General features: G+C 40.4%; 3 protein-coding genes across 3 annotated transcripts; all 3 read right to left on the reverse strand.

Moving 5' to 3' along the window:
- Window positions 1-8322: 8322 nt before the first annotated feature.
- LOC122725017 (putative pentatricopeptide repeat-containing protein At3g49142) lies at window positions 8323-9397 on the reverse strand. Its single transcript, XM_043961428.1, has one exon. The coding sequence runs from the start codon at window positions 9334-9336 to the stop codon at window positions 8323-8325; it is 1014 nt and encodes a 337-aa protein (XP_043817363.1). The 5' UTR covers window positions 9337-9397.
- Window positions 9398-9623: 226 nt separating this feature from the next.
- Window positions 9624-10207, reverse strand: LOC122725078 (auxin-induced protein 15A-like). Its single transcript, XM_043961619.1, has one exon. The coding sequence runs from the start codon at window positions 10095-10097 to the stop codon at window positions 9798-9800; it is 300 nt and encodes a 99-aa protein (XP_043817554.1). The 5' UTR covers window positions 10098-10207; the 3' UTR covers window positions 9624-9797.
- A 1427-nt stretch (window positions 10208-11634) lies between these two features.
- Window positions 11635-12621, reverse strand: LOC110626165 (auxin-induced protein 15A). Its single transcript, XM_021771937.2, has one exon. The coding sequence runs from the start codon at window positions 12062-12064 to the stop codon at window positions 11750-11752; it is 315 nt and encodes a 104-aa protein (XP_021627629.1). The 5' UTR covers window positions 12065-12621; the 3' UTR covers window positions 11635-11749.
- Between the last annotated feature and the right edge of the window lie 9339 nt (window positions 12622-21960).

Genomic DNA, 21960 nt, shown 5'->3' on the forward strand with positions numbered 1-21960 from the left:
GCCAATAAGAAGAGGAAAAGCTCCTGGATGTGTTGAGGAAACACAAGAAGGCAATTGGGTGGACATTGGAGGACATAAAGGGTATCTCACCATCAACATGCATGCATAGGATTCTCATGGAGGATGAATGCAAACCTGTTCGTGAGGCACAAAGAAGGCTGAATCCACCTATGATGGAGGTTGTAAAGAAGGAGATTGTGAAGCTCCTAGACATTGGGGTAATCTACCCCATTTCTGACAGTAAATGGGTGAGTCCCATCCATGTGGTACCAAAGAAGACCGGGATTACCATTGTCCCTAATTCTGAAGGAGAGCTAGTACCCACTCGTGTGCAAAATGGGTGGAGAGTTTGCATGGACTACAGGAAACTCAACACAGCCACAAGGAAGGATCACTTTCCCTTGCCCTTCATGGACCAAATGCTTGAGAGACTTGCTGGAAAAAGCCATTACTGCCTCCTTGATGGATATTCTGGATTTTATCAAATCCCCGTTGCACCAGAAGATCAAGAGAAGACCACTTTCACATGCCCATTTGGCACATTCGCATTTAGGAGGATGCCCTTCGGTCTTTGCAATGCACCAGCCACTTTCCAAAGGTGCATGATGAGCATTTTTTCTGACTATGTGGAGAGGATCATTGAAGTCTTCATGGATGACTTTACGGTGTATGGCAACTCATTCCATGAATGCCTAGCCAACTTAGAGAAGATACTTCAAAGGTATTTGGAGACAAACTTGGTTCTCAACTATGAGAAGTGCCACTTCATGGTCAGCCATGGCTTAATTTTAGGCCATATTGTTTCAGCAAAAGGGATTGAGGTGGACAAAGCCAAAATCGACACCATCAAAAATCTGCCCTACCCAACCAGCATTAGGGAGATTCGATCATTCCTTGGACATGCTGGTTTTTACAGGAGGTTTATCAAGGATTTTTCTAAAATAACTCAGCCTCTTTGCAGATTGTTATAGCAGGATGTACCATTCAACTTTGATGACAGCTGCAAATCAGCCTTTGATTTGATCAAATCACTCCTAATTTCTGCCCCAGTCATCCAGCCACCTGATTGGACCCTTCCATTTGAGATCATGTGTGATGCCAGCAACTTTGCTATAGGTGCAGTATTGGGACAGCGCATAGGTAACTCTCCTCATGTCATTCATTATGCCTCACGCACCCTAGATGCTGCACAATGCAATTATTCCACCACGGAAAAAGAGTTGCTGGCTGTTGTGTTTGCATTGGAGAAGTTTAGACCCTACCTACTTGGTACAAAGGTGATTATATACTCAGATCATGCTGCACTAAGGTATTTAATCAAGAAAAAAGAGTCCAAACCTAGGCTGGTGAGATGGATATTGCTGTTACAAGAGTTTGACTTGGAGATCCGTGACAAGAAAGGCAAGGAGAACCTTGTGGCTGATCACCTTAGCAGAATTCTGACCGAGATGGAGACATGCCCCATCAATGAGACCTTCCCTGATGAGCACCTCTTTGCTGTCCAAGAAGAGGAACCATGGTATGCTGATATTGTTAACTTCCTTGCCATAGGTGATTTGCCCACTGATTTGTCCAAACACATAAGAGACAAGATCAAGAAAGAGGCAAGGTATTATGTGTGGGATGAGCCTTATCTATGGAAGCATTGTGCAGACCAAGTCATAAGGAGATGCATCCCAAACCATGAGATCACATATGTCCTAACTTTCTGCCACTCTTACAGCTGTGGAGGTTACTTTGGGCCACGCAAGACAGCCTTGAAAGTCCTTGAAAGTGGATTATTTTGGCCTAACATATTTAGAGATGCTTATTTATTTTGTAGGTCATGTGCAAGATGCCAACAAACGGGAAACCTTGGCAAAAGAAGTGAAATGCCACAAGCACCCATTATGGTGTGTGAAATCTTTGACATATGGGGCATTGACTTCATGGGACCATTCCCACCTTCCTTTGGCAACACCTACATACTACTTGCTGTGGATTATGTGTCTAAGTGGATTGAGGCCAAAGCAACAAGAGCTGATGATGCAAAAACAGTGGGTGATTTTGTAAAATCCCACATTTTCTCAAGATTTGGACTGCCCAAAGCCATGATCAGTGACCGAGGCACCCATTTTTGCAACAAGGTAGTAGAAACTCTCCTCAAGAAGCACCATGTCATCCATAGAACATCTACTGCCTATCATCCTCAAACCAATGGGCTGGCTGAAGTGTCAAATAGAGAGATCAAGTCCATCTTGGAGAAAACGGTCTGCCCAAATCGAAAGGACTGGAGTACACGCCTCAATGATGCCTTATGGGCATATAGAACAGCATACAAAACTCCAATTGGGATGTCTCCATATAGGCTGATTTATGGGAAAGCATGCCATCTACCTGTGGAACTTGAACATAAAGCCTATTGGGCTGTGAAGAGCTGTAATCTTGATGAAAAATAAGCTGGAGTTAACAGAAAATTACAGATTCAAGAGCTTGAGGAGATCCGGCGTGATGCCTATGAAGCTTCATGGGATTACAAAACAAAGACTAAAGCCTTCCATGATAAGAATATCTCCAGAAAACACTTCCAGGTTGGTGATAAAGTCTTGCTTTTTGATTCCAGATTCAAATTATTCCCTGGGAAGCTTCGGTCAAGGTGGATTGGACCATTCTTGGTTGAACATGTCTATCCACATGGAGCTGTTGACATAAGAAGTCCACAAACAAGCAAGGTTTTTAAAGTTAATGGGCATCGTTTGAAGAGGTTCTATGAAGGTTTTACTGTCCATGTTGTGGAGGAGGTTCCCTTGGATCCCCCTTCCCAAGACTGCTGAGCAAGACACTGAAGTCCAGCCCAAGACAGAAAACAGGGCGCTACTTGGAGGCAGCCCAGAGGCAGTGATTTGCCCAGTGATTTGCCCAATACTTGCCCAAATCGCCGGGCAAATCGACTGAATGTACCATAATCACAAGTGATCGGGGCAGGGATTTGCCCAATTGCCCAGATAATTTGACCAAGATCATCGGTCCAATCGCAAAATCAAGCACATCATCAGAAAAGGGCGTGAACAGTACCAGCCCAGCACCTGCAAAGGAGAAGCGGTCTGACCAAGTGATTTGCCCACTGCTTACCCAAATCACTGGGCAAATCACCCTGTCAAAAATCCAGAGGGCCAGCATTTAATGATCAGGGCAGATCACATTCCCTAATCACTTTAAGTAGTCTTTTCTTTTATTTTTAATTTTTACGCTAAACTACTGTTTTTTATCTCTTCCTCTTCTTCAAGCTTTCTTCTCTCCGACCACCATTCACCCACCGGCAAACTCAGGACCACCATGGTAAGAATCAAGATGAGGGCCACCGGCGGCCCATTCATGTGGAAGAAATTAGGGTTACCCAGACCACCCAGCCCCTCTGACAGTGACGATGAAGCGTGGGACACACCACCAACAACCACCACCAACACCGAGACACCACCGGCCACAAGTACAGAAACAGGACGCACCGACTCACCGGCCGTCCAGATATATCGCCGGCAAACGAAACGGCAAAGAACGCCGCCATCCACAATAGCCCCGACGGCAGACCCTGAGGGCAAAAAGTTACCCGAAGCCACCACTCCCACCGGCCACAGCCAGAAACGGCCAAGAACTCAGTCGCCACCGAGGTCAGAGCCAGAGTCGGAACCTACCATCGCCAAAGAAACTGATGCGCCCACGGATTTGCCATGTGATGTGCCCACCGATTCCACCACTGATGTGCCCATGGACACGACTACTGATGCGCCCAGCAATGTGCAAAGCACTATGACAAGCGCTATGCCAAGCGCTGATATGCCCACTGATATGACCAAGGATCTGCCAAGTGCTGCGCCCAGCAATGTGCCACACGCTGTGCCCAACGATGTGCCTACTGATTTCACCAGCGATGTGCCCAGTGACGCACTAAGCGATATGCCCAGCAATTTGCCCAGCGATTTGCCCAGGCCAGCATACCCAGATCACATCGTCAAAGCACTGACATTCAACAAAATTTCTGAGCGCACCAGGTTGCTTAAAATTTCATCTCTGCCATACCACCCAGGTAAGTATATCCACCATGCCACCCTTGGAGCACTGAGACTCCATTCCCAGGTACGTTCTCTGATCTCTGCTATTGGCTGGGACACTTTTTTCCTCCTGCGCATGCCTTCCTTCCTTGAACTCACACAGGAGTTCTTCACCACATTCTATTTTGATAAAAATGCCATGCATAACCTACACACACCTGGCACAATTGGATTTAGGTTATTAGGGAAGCGATTTCGCTTATCCCTGCAGGAATTCGGCATAGCCATGGGCTGTGAATGCCCTCAGTCCACCTGGGACTTCCCTGCTGAGTTTGATCCAAGCTCTGTGTACTTGGAATTAAGTGACAATCCACCAGACTCTTACTCTCCTACTAGGTCCAAGGACCTATACCTCAGTAACCCAAGTCTGAAATACCTTCACAGATTCCTGGCCTACACATTTTCTGGGAGGAAGGATGCTTCCAACATCCTGACCAGAACTGAATTGTATATCCTTTGGTGCATGCACAGGGGCAGAAAAATTCATCTTGGATATTGGGTTGCCACCCAACTATCCAGCATCATACAATATAATAGGCCCTTGATTTTTGGTCCTTTGATCACTGCCATTGCAGTGAATCTCAAACTATTGCACCCCGCACATACTGACCTCTCCCCCACCCCCAAAACAACCCCCTTGGACCTACGCACATTGGATGATATGGGGTTGCTTTGCAAGGTGGGGGATGTTTTTTCCATTGCACCTGCAGGTCCAGTAACGCCACGCCATGAGCGTGTTTTCAGAAGGAAGAAAGTCACCATAAGCACCAGCACACAGCAGCCAGCCTCCACAGCAGAACCAGTAAATGGGACAACCCAGGCAATAGGCCAGGGACCAGCAAATGAGCCACCACCAGCAGCCCCTCAGCAGGATGCTCCTCAGCCACACGAAGACGAAGCCCCCAACCAGACAGTAGAGGCTCGTCTCAGTAGGATTGAGGACCAAATGCAGAGGATGGAGCACTTGTTGAACCTGCTGGTGGACCACTTTCTGCCCCAGCATCGCCACAGATAGCGATTTGCCCAGTGATTTGCCCAGTGCCTGCCCAAGTCACTGGTCAAATCACCCCCAGGCCAGGAAATATCTTTCCTTTTCCCTCTTAATTCTTTCATATATATATGCTTACACATTGAGGACAATGTTTAGAATAGGTGTGGGGGTGTTTAGAGAATATTTTGCACAGATTTCACCATATTTAGTTTTCTTTTACATTCTTTTTGTTGTTTTTTGCATTATTTTTACCCCTTTTTGCACACACCATAATTTTTGTTTTCCTTTTCTCTTCACACTTTCTGCACACACACACAAAATTTTGTCTTAGCTTTTGCTCTACTCAAACATAGATAACGAAGTTAAAAGAGTTCCTTATTTCATGACCCCATTGATTGGCCACCCCTCTAAGCCTTAGTTGAATCACTCACAGTATGCTACCTTCACTTAGGAAGTTCTTTACTTGAATTGAACCCTTAAACTTGTTGTGGTCAAGGGAAATAAAAATAAAAATACATGCAAATAAAAAGCTAGTGTAACTCCCTATGAGCTGATTTGCCCAAACTATCATGACAAACCAGCACAAAGCACAAATCACAAACTTGTTCCAATGGTCTAAGACTATGAACTGAGCCTAATAGCCACTTGGAGAAGTAACTGACTGAGTAACCGGGGGTGTATCACCCATGTACACAATCGCGTAAAAAGGTCAGTAACTTTTTCAAGCAAATAAGTTTCGATGGTCTAGACTATGAACAGAGCTAGTAGCCACTTGAACAAGTGACTAACTGAGTAACCGGGGGTGTATCACCCATGTACACAATCGCGTAAAAAGGTTAGTGACTTTTTCAGGCAAGGATAAGAATAAGTACTGCTGAAAATAAAAATATAAATTAAATAAAAAGGAGAAAAAGAGAAGGTGGCAAGTCACTCCTAGGGGTTACATTAAACCTAACATAAAAGAAGAAGCATGATTGAGATAGAAACCTTTCTCTTGACCATAGGAGGTGAAAGGAAACAAGGAAAGGAGAGGATGACCTTGGTGAATGTACTCTATACTGTGATACTTCAGCTTAGGAGTCTAGAGGGGGCTGATTAAGTGGTACTTAGGCTCTAAGGAAAAATGGGGCTTGATTAGCTAAGTTATTTGTTGCTTGAGGACAAGCAAAAAGCTAGGTGTGGGGGTATTTGATCAAGCATAATTTAGCCACATTTTTATTATCTTCTGTATTGCTTATTTACACATTTTTCAGTTTAATTTATGGTTTTTATCTTGTTTTTACAGAAAAGGAAGAATTTGGAAAATGGAAGAAAAAGTGCAGAAAATTTACAAAAGGATGGTTTGCCCAGTGATTTGCCCAAAAATCTGCTCCAATCACTGCCCAGATCAAGCTAAAGCAAATACCCAGAAGCAACAGACAGCAGTGATATGGGCAGGTGATTTGACCAAAACAATCGAAGATCACTGGCCAAAGCACTCGCAAAGGCATAGAGGACTGACTCACAGAGAAGCGATTTGCCCAGTGATTTGCCCAATCACTTGAAGAAACTGGTCAAATCGCCGGGCAAATCACTTTGACAGCAGAAAATTACAGCAGAGCGGGAAAATGGACAGCAAACAGAAATCCGAATTTTCAGAAGTCCAAATCCAATCCAATCACTTCCAACACTAATCCAAGAGTCACGAAAGAACTTCTCATCCAAGGAAATCCAATTGCAATCAAATTCAACATCAAAAGAGGAGTCCAACATCAAATCAAAAAGGGATTTCAAAACCCTAGACAATTCTTCAGCTATAAAAAGGGAGTCTCAAAACCAGCAAGAAACTATCTTCTGGTCAGGAACTCAGCACCTTCTCCCTCGCCAGAAACTCTTCAGCTGTTCTTTCTTTTCTTTTTCTTTTCATCTTTTTGTGTATTTAGTCCACTATGAGTGGCTAAACTCCTTATTTTCTAGTTGAAGTTGAGAATATTCAGATTTGTTATGAATTGGGAGGTTTAATACTCCATTGTTGAACTCTTATTTGTTTCAATATTTATGCAATCTGATCTTTTCTACAAGTATTACTTTGCTTTTAGAATCAATAAGGGCCCATTGCTTTTAAATTGCTTGAGTAATATTGTTTGAATGGTTTAGGTCCGTAATTGCTTGGATTGTTCAAATACACATTCAATCAGGTTGCATAATCTAAACTTGACCACGCGGTTGGCAAGGATAGAATTGGGTTTCTCTAAGTCTTAATGCAATCAACAGTTGTTCGATGCTACAATGCCCCAAGGACGTTCCTTGGCAACTTGTTGATTAGTGTTTGATTAGCGAACGTTTCCTAATCAAACTAGAACTAAGGAGGAATTTGGATTGTGAGAAGCGTCTTCCACAACCAAAACTAATTTATTGAAATTAAAAAGGAGTCTTCAAATAATCAATGATCAATTCTGAACAAACTGAATTAGACTCATACTTCAACTAGAAGCCTTTCTCTTATTGATTTATTCATCTTTAAATTACTGCTTTCTTTTACTATTTAGTGTTAATCCATCAACTCAAAAACCCCCCTCTTTTATTTACTTGTTATTTACTTTACCTTGGTCATTATTAGGAAGGTCTTTAGTGTCAATTCCCTGTGGTTCGACCCTATTGCCACTATCTGCAAATTTATTTGTTGATCGTTTAATAGGTTTATTTTTTACGGCTTCGACAACCGCTTATCAAAAACATTGAAAGAATATTGGTCCTTCGCATAAAGAGGATTCCACTACTCCTAATAAGGAGTCACTGAATTTATTGTGTCTTTTATCTCTGACACAAAGCATAGCGGCTGTATTAAGCCCTAGCCTTGTTGCTGGTTTTACCGCAACCTGTATCATTCCTATATGTAGGAATAAATACTTTTCTTGATGCCTTCGAATGAGTTCTTCAGACAATAAACTCATCGATTGTAGTTCTCCATGGACTGGAGTGGCCTGTTCTACTGTCTTAACTAGATAGTCAGATCGAAGTCTAAAGGGATTCTTATATATAAGATCAGAGGAAACAGGAGGTAATTTCCAGTTCTGTAAACTCGTATCTACATCAGATGCTAACAATATTTCTTTATTTTTGTTTTTGTTTCTTGAGATAATAGAGCTAGATGAGCTAGATCTCCTAGAATTACCAGAGATTGAGTTAAATAACCTTTCCATTTTCTTCTTAGATCACAGTCAACGATTTACTCCACCACGCCTAACAACTATGGTTTTCTGGCTACAGGATACGCGACTTAGGTTTCACTAAGAGGTAAACTGGATTGGGTTCAACTTGGCTCTGATACCAATAGGGGAAGCAAGCGCAATGCCCATTTCTACCATATGCACCTAGCATTGAAGTCCACAAAACAATATCCCTATTGACCTTTCCACCCAACTTATATCCCTCCAAGTTGAAGACCTGCAAAGCCTTCTCTACAAAACCACACTTGCCATACATTTCAATCAATGAACTCTGCAAGAAAACATCATTTCCCAAATCATTAATTTTACGTGTTAAATAGGCGTGCACTTGTCTGCCTAGTTCAATAGCAGAAAGCCCCGCGCATGTCCGTAGCATTGCCGCTAATGTGAAATGGTCATAATCCAAACTCAAACAGGGCATATTCCTTAGCAATTTAATTCCCTGATCCCACAGTTTACCCTCAACATAACCTGATAAAAGAGCATTTGCACAAACTGTGTTCTTCACTGGAATTTCATCAAACACCATTGCCGCATGACCAACAAACGACGACTTTGCATATAGATCGATCAAAGCACTACCCACAAACACACTGGATAACCAACCTGATTTCGTCACATGGGCATGTATCTGTTTACCAAAGTTCACATCTTCCATAGAAGAGGAAGCTTTTAAGGAACTACACAAAGCATAAGTATCTAAAGAAACACTGGTTATATGCATGAGAGAGCAGGTTTTTAGTGCTAATAAAGGGAACCCATTTCGACAGAAATTAGATAATAGTAGATTGAAGGGTAATGGGTTTATAGGGTTTAGGAATTTGCAGCAATTGGTTAAGGTTTGGAGGTTGTTTTTGTTGATGCATGTGGTGCAGGCGAAAATGAGCCTACAGTGGATGTTAAGTGAGAAAAAGAGTAAGCCTGTCCTCAGCAGACGAGCATGGAGCTTCTTAATGGCTATGACATTCTTAGTTTGATATGAATGATCTAAGAATTGAGCAACAGAATCAAAGGTTTGGCTGACATGGGAACTGAAAATATTGGACATAAAAAAGACAACTTTTGAGCTTCAAGTGTTTGATGAAGCAGCTGTAAAATTCTTCAGCTGTAATAGGATAGGCCTCTAAACATGTCGCTGAGACGATGCTGCTTAGCTGAAACTATCTATTGTTTTTTTTGAGCTGCAGCTGAAACTATAATAGTTTGCGGTGGGGACGAGAATTACATTATGGCTTGAAAATTATTATTTTTATAAGTAATTATTAATTGAGATTTAGTTGATTTTTGCATTTTTGTATTTCGAGTCAATTATATAAAAGAAATATTTCTTTATAATTGCAATAAAAAAAAAATAACTCCATTAATTTTTTTTCTCATATGGGACATCCTTTTAATTCTTCCCATAAAGCTTTTCAGCTCAAAAAGGAAGAGAAGAAAGTATTTACATTGAGTTGAAATTTCTCAAACAAAATTTTGCACTCTTCAGTGAATGGCCTTAAGTGGCTAATCTCATGATCTATTCAAGCTTGAGGTGACGAGTCTAAAAGTTTCTTCTCGGCATGGAATTGTCAAACCACCCATCGGATGATGAAACCCAAACTCCTCTTCAGCTTTACTTAGCAAATCCTGAAATGAAGGCTCATTCAAGTAGGAGACTGGAACCACAAAATGCTTCTTCTCAGTCTCGCCAACGTAAACTGCTACGAACCCTTTGGGTACATCTAAACACCTCGACGAAGATTTGTTTGCAGCATGAGATGACCAGCGGAAGCTTTGCTTAGCAAGAACTGCAGGAAAACGAATAGCCATAGTAAATTTTATCAAGGAATCTCAGAAGAAAATCAAGTGGCTTGTAGTTTAAGGAGTTGAAAAGGTTTCAGTGAAGAATGTGAAAACTTGAGATGGGTTGCAGCTGGTAACCAAATAAGTGAATATATATGGTGGCAACTTGGGAGGATCATAGAAAAAATCTTGGGTTAGTGGCCAAGATTCATTGGCTGGGGTAGGCTTAAGACAAAGCTCACATGGTCCTGTCTTCCAAGCAATGGGATTGTAGTAAATTTTTTGCTTCATTGTGTTGTTGGACAATAGGCCTACATGCACAACTAGTGAGAAGAGCCAATGAAGGACCAGCAAAAGATTGGAAATAGACAGATAGATACCCGACGATGATTTAGATGCAATAAAAACAAGTACAAGTTGGATACTGGACATGCTTAAGACAATAAAGTATGGGTTTGCTTGCAACAGAAGAGGAAGAAACAGACACGAAGTATAACCTCAGCCTAGCATTCAAGAAAATGCCTGATGTGTTTGTGATCCATCACAAAAGATTTAACTTTCTTGGGTCTGCTTTCACATGCTCTGGTCTTCCAACCATTGAGCTATGGGGACCTAAGGTTGAGCAACAGAGATCAACACAATGCCCTACAGTTGCAGAGGTAAACCAATGGAGGACTGCCTAAAGATTATATTGGCAATGAACAATAGAATAAATTCTGATTCAGCTTCTATTGCATAAGACATGAAGTATGTAATAATTTCAGGAGAAAGCAACAGAATTTTCAGAAGTTAGGTAAGAAATAAAATCCTGACCGAAGCTCCAAAAGACTAGCCATTGTTATAGTTCTTTCTCCTGAAATTGGCTTCAGCCCCACATGCCTTGTTGAACCTGTTAAACCGCAGAAAATCGAGTTGTTTTAGCTATGAAAGTTTGGAAATGTGAGTGCTAAGACACCTTCCTGAGAATGTAACAACATAAGCAAGCTTAAGGCCTCAACACCTGCCGGAACTAACCAGCAACAGATTTATGCTAGGAAAATTTAGTTTGATTAAGATAGATATATTTACAAGTTAATTGATAATTTCTACAATGAAGTTATTCATGTTAATGAAATCATTAAATTTCCTGGTTCAACTATATTATGGGTAAGGTGTGAATGTGCTTTATCAAAATTAATGTAATTCCTATTTATAATCAATCAATTAAATGTCCTTATACTTTTTTATTAAGTCAAACTATTTAGTTCTTCTGTAAAAAAGAAAATTAAGAAACTTATTTTAATTCTGAATTTTATACTATTTAATCCTATAATTTTAACTACATGTGCTATTTAATTATTGTAATGGCCAAGTCTAAAAATAAGTTGATTAATATTTTATTTGACAGAAATATTAAATAATTTGATTATAAAAATTACATGTACATTTTAATTGGCTGATTAAAAAATAACAACTAAAACAGTTAATTTGGAACTTGGATATTGATTGAATCTGAACTAGATGTCAAGAATTCATTTTCGAAAAAAAAAAAAAAAAGAAACTGCTAAAACTGTAGAGCACCAAGTGAGAAGGAAAAAACAACAATTTGTATATAATAATTTTTCTCCTTAGGCAAAATTGTTCAGTCCTGTAACTACACGTATTTACAATTTGAATTTGGCAATTGCCGCCGTACAGAATCAAAATGCCTTTCCTTGTGATCTACTCAAGTTGGAAATGACAGCATTGAAAATATCCTCTCTGCAGGGAATTGTCAAGCCACCCATTGGATGATCGAAACCAAACTCCTCTTCAGCCAGGATAAGCAAATCTTGAAACGAAGAATGATTCAAGTAGGACACTGGCACCAGAAATCTCTTCTTCTTGGCCTCCCCAACATAAACTGCCATGAATCCTTTTTGTACATCTAATGAAGTTGAAGATGCTTTTCTTACAGGAAATAAAGACTGTCTGAAGATTTGCTTAGCAAAAACACCAGGCAAATTAACACCCATTATCTGTTTCTTGAGCTGTTTTCTTTTTGGGTTTGTGGAAAAGCTATCACCAGAAAATTTGGATGCTTGAGTTGTTTGAGATCAGTATTAGTAGGTATATATAAAAGTAGTGATTCCTGTGGGCTATCCTGCAAACTATGAGTCTCTGGCTGAGAGCCATTTGCTTGTGTCTGCTGGGGGTCTTAGCTCATGAAGGCACATCACACATGGTTTTGTCTTCCAACTACTCAATTAGGTGCCAGATGATTCATATCTTTCATATTGTCAACAACTACTGGGATTAGACAATGTGGACCAGATGATAAGCATTGAAAGTGGAAGGTGGAGTAATGTTGATGTAGATTAGGTATATGCTTGAAGAAGTGATCTCTAGATTAGGGACATGCTTGTGACAAGATTTAGGATTAAAAGATATGAATTTCACAAATCCAGAAGGTGGTGCTATGGCAACTCAGTTCTACTGTATTATCAGATAAGGCATCAATAATCAATGTTAATTATTTTGTTAGGTTTACTATTGATGAAGTGAGATCCTGCGGGGTGGCCAGATGCAGAAGGGAACCTGCCAAGGCTTGATTTGATGGGTTGATCATCAATTTATGATTGATTTCATAAGGTCCGTCCATACTTGATTTTGAGGAAAGGAACCTACAAAGTACGAGAAGATGGTGAGAGGTCTGCCGGTGGTGCCTGATAGAGCATATTTTAGTCCATTTTATCATTATGTTCTTGATGTTTATTTGCATCTTTTCTGCCTAATTTTGTGGTTTTAATCATGTTTTGCAGATAATAGGTATAAAGAGACAATCTGGTGAAAATGCTCTCAAAAATGCCAAAAAGTTCCAAATATGGAAAGTGCCAAAAAATGAAAGTTTTCAGAAAAGGAAAGTTTTCAAATAAGGAAAGTATAGAAGCAAAAGCAAATAAGGAAAGCTCAGTCAGAAGATTATTTGAAATTCAAATCGCAGATCTTTCTTTCCTTGTTCAAAGATGTACACACACTGCAATAGTCATATCTTCCTATTTAGGCAGCAAGATTTCATGAAGACGCACTTGCCTCTTCTGCGTTCAACATTCAAAATTCAAACGAAGGCTCCACCTAAAAAGGAAAGACAGGACATATATCTTTCCACTTCTGCACATTGATGACTGCGCTCCACTTCCTCTTCTGCAGTCCATGAGCACACCACCTGCCTTTTGAAGACCAAGGCGCCTCTCCTTCCTCTTCTAAATCCCTTGTGACGCGGAACCCTATGGCACTTAATCCTCAAACCCCGTCGCACCTCTGATATAGATTCCAAGAACGTGGATAAACCACCCTCTATAGCACCCTAAGCTTAGCGAAGCTAGAACACTAATAACGGAAGGATTTTGTAGAACGGATCAGAAGAACGCCACAATCGAAATTGATAAGTTGGTCTGATTCGTGATGCAATCAATGAAAGAAGCAAACTCTCACTCTCTCAAAGAAGGCCGAAATTTGCATAAAGCAAATCTGAATTAAATTTGTCAAAAAAACAAAAAAAAGTGTCTGATATAAGAATTTAAGGCCTTATTTATAGTGTAAGGCAAAAACCTAAACCTAGTTGGAAAAGGAAAACAAATACTAAGTCAGAATTCCTATCCCAACAGGGAAACAAGCTAAAATAACAAAAATAACTGCCAAGTCTTTAAAAACCAACCACATTCTCGTATGCCTCAATAGTTCCAGCAGAAACCACAACCTCAGGGACGAAACCACAACCTGCTTATGGTTCGGGCTGATTCTCCACTATCTTCCTCCATGATGTGCTCCAAAATTAACTTCCACAAAACACAAAAGTATCTTCGGCTAACTGAATGTCGCGAGCGCGACTTTGATAATGGTAGCGAGCGCTACAAATCTTCAATTTGCTTCTGCTTCATCCATGCATACACCCAGCAACGTAATCAGCTTCAAATGACCTTCAAGTTCCTTCTCGCACTTATCCCTAGCAATTTCAGTCATCTCTCTTGTAATAAATTCTTGAATATGCAATCCAAGAGTAACGCCGTACTTCCTTGCTTTATTCCATGTCAATGGTCCTTGTTGTAGCTCCAAGGGATCCTTGCCTTGCTTCCCATGCTGGTTCACATCATTCTCCCCTTCTTTAAAAAGATTTGTCCTCAAATCTGCATCGTCATAAGGAGACAAATCAGAAACATTAAAAGTGGCACTAACACCATACTCACCAGGCAAGTCAATCTTATAAGCATTGTCATTGATCTTCTCCAAGACTTGAAATGGACCATCACCACGCGCATCCAGCTTATTCTTCCTTTGATGTGGGAACCTCTCCTTGCGAAAATGCACCCAAACCCACTCTCCAGGAGCAAACACCATCTTCTTGCGACCCCTATTCGCAATATCAGCATACGTCTTGTTCTTTTTCTCCATGTTAGCTCGTGCTTTCTCATGCAAAGCTTTCACCAAGTCAGCTTTCTTCTCTCCATCTAAACTTACAAGTTCAGTAGAAGGTAATGGCAAAAGATCAAGAACAGTTAGTGGATTAAAGCCATAAACTAGCTCAAATGGCGAATAACCTGTAGAAGAATGAATAGAACGATTATAAGCAAATTCAATAAAAGGTAAACAATCTTTCCAAGTAGCCAAATTCTTACCCACTATAGATCGCAATAACGTACCAAGAGTACGATTCACAACTTCAGTTTGCCCATCTGTTTGTGGATGACAAGTAGTAGAGAATAAAAGCTTAGTTCCTAGTCTACTCCACAAAACACGCCAAAAATGGGACAAGAACTTTGTATCCCTATCAGAAACAATAGTCCGAGGCACTCCATGTAAGCGCACAACATTGCGAAAGAACAAATCAGCAACAACTTTCGCATCATCAGCTTTATGACATGCAATGAAATGTGCCATCTTACTAAACCTATCAACCACCACAAAAATACTATCTCTACCTCTCTTAGTTCTAGGCAAACCAAGCACAAAATCCATGCTAATATCAATCCAAGGAGAACTAGGTACAGGCAATGGCATATAAAGACCATGAGGCATAGACTTAGATTTCGCCTGTCTACATGCAATACAAGCAGAACATAACTTCCCAACATCCTTACGCATAGATGGCCAATAAAAATGCTCAAGCAGAATATCATAAGTCTTAGACACACCAAAATGCCCCATTAAACCACCACAATGAGATTCCAAAACAAGCAATTCACGCATGGAACATCTGGGCACACATAATTTATTTCCCTTAAATAAATATCCCTCATGCCTATAAAATGAATTAAAAGCTCCTTGTTCACATGCAACATAAACATTGCCAAAATCAACATCACCAACATACAAGTTCTTAATATACTCAAATCCAAGCAACTTAGAACTCAAAACAGAAAGTAATGTATATCTCCTAGACAACGCATCAGCAACAACGTTATCTTTACCTTGCTTGTACTTAATCACATATGGAAATCTCTCAATTCGTTCGATCCACTTACCATGCCGTTTGTTCAACTTACCTTGGCCCTTCAAATGCTTGAGGGATTCATGGTCAGTATAAATCACGAACTCCTTTGGCAGCAAGTAATGCTCCCACACGTCCAACGCCCTCACCAAAGCATGTAACTCCTTGTCATATGTAGAATAACTCAGTTGTGCACCATTGAGTTTTTCACTAAAATATGCTATTGGCTTCTTCTCTTGCATCAGCACAGCCCCAATACCTACACCAGAAGCATCACATTCAATCTCAAAAATTGAATCAAAATTAGGCAAAGCTAAGACAGGTGCAGATGTCAACTTCCCTTTCAAATTCTCAAACGCCTTTTGCTGCTCTTCTCCCCACTGAAATCCAACCTCCTTTTTGATAATGCTAGTGAGTGGTGCTGCAATGGTAGAAAAATCCTTCACGAATCTTCTATAGAAACTTGCTAGCCCATGGAAGCTCCTCACTTCAGTCACGTTCTTAGGAACAGGCCATTCCTTTATAGCTTTCACTTTCTCTTCATCAACTTCTAATCCCTGTGCACTCACAACAAAGCCAAGAAAAACAAGCCTATCCATGCAAAATGTGCATTTCTTAAGCTTGGCATATAAGTTTTCTGTTCTCAAAGCTTCCAACACTATCCTAACATGCTCTAAATGCTCATCTAATGTCTTACTATAGATCAGAATGTCATCAAAATAAACAACAACAAATCTGCCCAAATAAGCTCTCAAAACATGGTTCATTAATCTCATAAATGTACTCGGTGCATTAGACAACCCAAAAGGCATTACTAACCACTCATATAGGCCATATTTTGTTTTAAAAGCTGTTTTCCACTCATCCCCAGGTTTCATACGAATTTGATGATATCCACTCATAAGATCAATTTTAGTAAAATACCTTGCACCATGTAACTCGTCCAACATGTCGTCAAGTCGTGGAATGGGATGTCGATACTTCACCGTGATCTTATTTACAGCCCTACAATCGACACACATCCTCCACGTGCCATCTTTCTTTGGTACCAGCAAAACAGGAACGGCACAAGGGCTTAAGCTCTCTCTAATCAAGCCTTTCTCCAACAGCTCCTCCACTTGTCGTTGCATCTCCTTGGTCTCCATTGGGTTACTTCGATATGCTGGTCTATTTGGAATCGTCGAACCAGGTATGAAGTCGATTTGGTGTTCAACTCCCCTTAATGGCGGTAAACCACTAGGCAGCTCCTCTGGAAACACATCTTGAAAATCCTGCAACATAGACACAAAACTAGAAGGCAAATGGTCAAGTGAAACATCAACATTAGTAAACAAAGTTTCTTTATATCTAATGAGCAATAACGGCTGCTCGTTAGATATTGCAAATTTAAGCTCTCTTGGTTTCGCATAAAAAGTTTGTTTCACCTTTCCTTGGTTTTCTCTCACCAATGGGCCATTTATTTGATTATTTTCTTTTCTGGCCTCCTTTCCCAATTTCTTCTCACATTCACTCTCCTTATCATGTTCTCTCGCACTTCCCTTAATTTTTAAAGTAGCACCCCTTTTGGTCGAATCTTGCTTTGCTTTTTCATGCATCTTCCGATGATCTTCATACACCTCCAACGATGATAATGGTACAAGAGTAACCAGCTTTCCTTCATAGGTAAATGTGTACCTATTTGAATACCCATCATGCTGCGCCTTCCTATCAAATTGCCATGGTCTTCCTAACAACATATGGCCAGCTTGCATAGGAACTACATCACACAACACTCCATCTTTATACCAGCCTATAGAGAATGGTATCTTCACTTGTTTAGTAACCTTCACCTCTCCACTATCATTAAACCATTGTAGTCTATATGGATGTGGATGTTTTAAACAAGTCAATTTCAGCTTCTCCACCATTGTCTCACTTGCAGCATTGGTGCAACTACCACTGTCAATGATGAGCATACAAACTTTACCCTCAACTAAACATCTAGTATAAAATATGTTATCTCGTTGCTCTAGACCTTCTTCTTTCACTTGCATATTCAAAGCACGCCTAGCAACTAACATATCACCACGTTCAGCAACCAACGCATTCTCAACTTCTTCTTCACACTCATCAACATCATCATGCATATCATTCATATCATTATTATCACCATCACTATGGTCAGAATCAGAAACTAAACCCCCATCATCAGTAGCAATCATAACTCTCCTATTTGGACATTGAGATGCAATATGCCCATTTCCTAAACATTTGAAACACTTAATATTTCTACTAGGAGTAGTATTAGGAATACCTGACTGCTGCTTATTTGAACCTCCATTCATCCCTTTTCCACTTGTAGGTGGAGGATTGCTCCTTTGGAAGGAATTCTTGAAATCTCCACCTTTTGAGGGCAAATCATTTGAAGACCCCTTAAAGGTTGAACTACTTCCTCCCACATTCTGGAACTTCCCATATTTGGTGGAGCTCTTGTTCTTGATTTTCCTTCCAATCTTCATGGCCTTCTCAACTAACTCTTCCATGGAATTGTAATCATACATTTCCAGCTCACTTGCAATGTTGGAATTTAGACCTCCCAGAAATCTGGACATTAGCCTTTGTTCATCCTCCTCAATGTCAGCCCTGGCCATGGTCATCTCCATCTCCTTGTGGTATTCTTCAACACTCTTACCACCTTGGACCAGTCTTGCCAACCTATTATACAAATCCCTATAGTAATGAGAAGGAACAAACCTTGTTCTCATTAAGTCTTTCAAGGCCTCCCACTCCGGCACGGGTCGCAATCCTTTTCCTCTTCTACTAGACTTGAGTTGATCCCACCAGAATGTAGCATATCCCCTAAATTCCACGGCTGCGATATGGGACTTCTTTTCTTCTGAGTAATTATGACACTCAAAAATTTGTTCCACCTTTCGCTCCCATTCAATGTATTCTTCCGCATTGTTATTCCCTTTAAATTCGGGTACCTTCATCTTGATGGAACTAAGGTCATTGTCAGTCACAATTTGGTAGTTTTTAGCCACCTCTTCCTGATCACCTCGACCTCCTCTTGCTGCTCTCCTAATGACCTCCTCTTCGCCTCCCCTTGGTAAGATTCGTTGTGGTAATCTCACTGGAGGTGCGGGCTGTTGTACCCTCTCCCTCATCATTAGATTCATGTTCTCTTGTAGGGTGGCCATCATTCTTGCCATCTCTTCCATCTTCTCATTACTTTGCTGCATATATGTCTCAAAATTGCTAGAATTTGAAGCAACATCTTTACCATTCCCACTAGTCATGACCACAACAGAGAAACTCACAAGAAACAATTAGTAACTGAAAGAAAGAATTCACAAGTGTTTCGCTCTTACCTCACTATTGCCGATTCTTCGATTGCACTTCAGAACCAAGGTTCACTCACCAATCTGCCAAGTACGTTCAAAAAGGTAGGATCCTAATCCCTAGACACCTAGAAGACAACTTGACAAGTATCCGGAGGCAGCACAAGAACGTTTGCACTACACGATTGAAAACTAAGTATCGAAACAAACAAATGATACTCAGCAATGTAATGGAATTTCAACGCTAGCTCAAAAACAAAATAGAAACAAGAGGGCAATAAAATAGACAATTCTGGTCAGAATGTATCAAAACCAACTCGCTCTTGGTAAGCTGATTTATGGACCTAAATCTTCTACCCCAAACGCTGGTTTGAAGACACCCCAAGAATGCTACTATACTATGCAATTTGAAATAAAAGAACAGCAGCCCCTCAATGGTGGAAAAAAAATCTGAAGCAAAATTTTCACTTAATTGTAACCCACCTAGAACTGATCCTTAATACTTAAATAGCAAGACTAAAAAGAAAATTTTTTTGTTGGAGCAATTTTTTTTTTTTTTTTTTTTTCTCACTATCCCCTTGCTTGGGTCTCAAACCACACCACACGAAATTCTTGAGTGTGTATCAAAAAAAAAAAAAATTCACTAACAGATTCAGTTCGAAGGGAAATAATGGCTGCTAAAAGAAACCGAATTGCCAAATAACAAAATAGCAAGCAACACAATGATTTTGGATGGACAATCCAGGACCTAACAATTGGAATCGAATTGAACAGAAACGAATTGAAGACAATGAACCCTAACGAAATTCGAAACTAAGATACCAAAAAAACGAAAATATAACACAGCCCTAGAAAGACAGATAGATAAAGATTTACCTGTTGTTGGCTCTGATACCAAATGACGCGGAACCCTATGGCACTTAATCCTCAAACCCCGTCGCACCTCTGATATAGATTCCAAGAACGTGGATAAACCACCCTCTATAGCACCCTAAGCTTAGCGAAGCTAGAACACTAATAACGGAAGGATTTTGTAGAACGGATCAGAAGAACGCCACAATCGAAATTGATAAGTTGGTCTGATTCGTGATGCAATCAATGAAAGAAGCAAACTCTCACTCTCTCAAAGAAGGCCGAAATTTGCATAAAGCAAATCTGAATTAAATTTGTCAAAAAAACAAAAAAAAGTGTCTGATATAAGAATTTAAGGCCTTATTTATAGTGTAAGGCAAAAACCTAAACCTAGTTGGAAAAGGAAAACAAATACTAAGTCAGAATTCCTATCCCAACAGGGAAACAAGCTAAAATAACAAAAATAACTGCCAAGTCTTTAAAAACCAACCACATTCTCGTATGCCTCAATAGTTCCAGCAGAAACCACAACCTCAGGGACGAAACCACAACCTGCTTATGGTTCGGGCTGATTCTCCACTATCTTCCTCCATGATGTGCTCCAAAATTAACTTCCACAAAACACAAAAGTATCTTCGGCTAACTGAATGTCGCGAGCGCGACTTTGATAATGGTAGCGAGCGCTACAAATCTTCAATTTGCTTCTGCTTCATCCATGCATACACCCAGCAACGTAATCAGCTTCGAATGACCTTCAAGTTCCTTCTCGCACTTATCCCTAGCAATTTCAGTCATCTCTCTTGTAATAAATTCTTGAATATGCAATCCAAGAGTAACGCCGTACTTCCTTGCTTTATTCCTTGTCAATGGTCCTTGTTGTAGCTCCAAGGGATCCTTGCCTTGCTTCCCATGCTGGTTCACATCACCTTGGTACGTGCCTATTTCCTTCTGAGCTCAAGCCACACCTCTTCTTCCTCTTCTGAATCCAAGCCGCACGCACACCTTCCCTCTTCAGTGCATGCCGCGCGCCTCCTTCCTTCCGGAGAGTTTGCAACGCGAATCTTTCCTTTTCAGACACAACTTGGGCAGCAAGCACCTCTAGGGCAGCAAGGTCAGCCTCTAATCCTATTTAAGGAACACATATCCAGCCGTGAAACACGGCTGGAGAACTCTTCTTCTCATCCGAACACAAGGACCTTCAGCCACCACACCTCTCCAAGCTTCTGCTCCCTTCTTCTTCTTCCTTTCTTTTATTTTTGATTTTGTTTCAGCCATGAGTGGCTGAAACCTTTTATTCTAGTTGAAGATTGGTTGAAACTAAGGTTGTTTAAAGGATTGTGAGATCTGAACATAAAGTGTTTGCCTTTGGTTTGTTCAATATTCATACAGTTCATGCTTGAATTCTATTATTACTTTGTTGTTTTGATTAAATTGGCCACTTGATTCTTGATTGCAAGGTAATTAATTGTTAGTTTGGATAATTTTAAGTCCGTAATTGCTTGAATTGTTCAAACATAAGAACACTTGGTGTAACAACTAAGGAATTGTGTGATCTAGCAACATCTCATGCATTTGAGTAGCTAGGGTTGGATCTCTCTTTTTCTTCATGCAATTAATGCCTATGGCCCAAGGACGTTCCTTGGCAATTTGTTAATTAGTAATTAATTAGAGGACGTTCCCTAATTGGTTTAATCATAAGGAGAGACATAGTGGTGAGAAGCGTTTTCCATTTCCATAACTAATCTATTGAATCAACCTAAAGAATATAAGTTTCAATGATCAATCCAAACAACCAAGGTGGATCCATCTCTTCAACTAGACCTTTCTCATATTGAATTCCCCTTTTATTTTTCATATTCTGCTTATTTAATTGCTTTCAGTAGTTGCTAATCAAATCAATCTCAAAACCCCCCCATTTTACTTTACATGCACTTTTATTTTATTTGCTTTCAGTTTATTCGTTCTCAGTGCATTCTCTTGGTCCTGATAAGGAAGGTTGGTAAGTTTACAATTCTCTGTGGGATTCGATCCTTTACCACTATCTGTAGTAGTAATATTGTTGATAACCGGAAAGGTTATTTTTGACCGGCTTCGACAACCGTGAGCATGGTTTTAAATCGCGGTCGCGGCCACGTTCGCGGTCGTGGTCGCGGGTAACGGAAACAGACCTATAACGGCCGTAACGTAACGGTAACGGCCTGGCGCTACGCAAATTTTTTAAAAAAATTTACAAAGTTCATAAATAAAATGATATTAATTAGATTTAATTTAG

Source organism: Manihot esculenta, chromosome 11 (genome assembly GCF_001659605.2).
Source record: "Manihot esculenta cultivar AM560-2 chromosome 11, M.esculenta_v8, whole genome shotgun sequence".
Lineage (NCBI taxonomy): Eukaryota > Viridiplantae > Streptophyta > Magnoliopsida > Malpighiales > Euphorbiaceae > Manihot > Manihot esculenta.

Coding starts and splice junctions, on each gene's coding strand:
- LOC110626165 (XM_021771937.2), bottom strand. CDS start 12,064: ATGGGTGTTAATTTGCCTGGTGTTTTTGCTAAGCAAATCTTCAGACAG.
- LOC122725017 (XM_043961428.1), bottom strand. CDS start 9,336: ATGTCCAATATTTTCAGTTCCCATGTCAGCCAAACCTTTGATTCTGTT.
- LOC122725078 (XM_043961619.1), bottom strand. CDS start 10,097: ATGGCTATTCGTTTTCCTGCAGTTCTTGCTAAGCAAAGCTTCCGCTGG.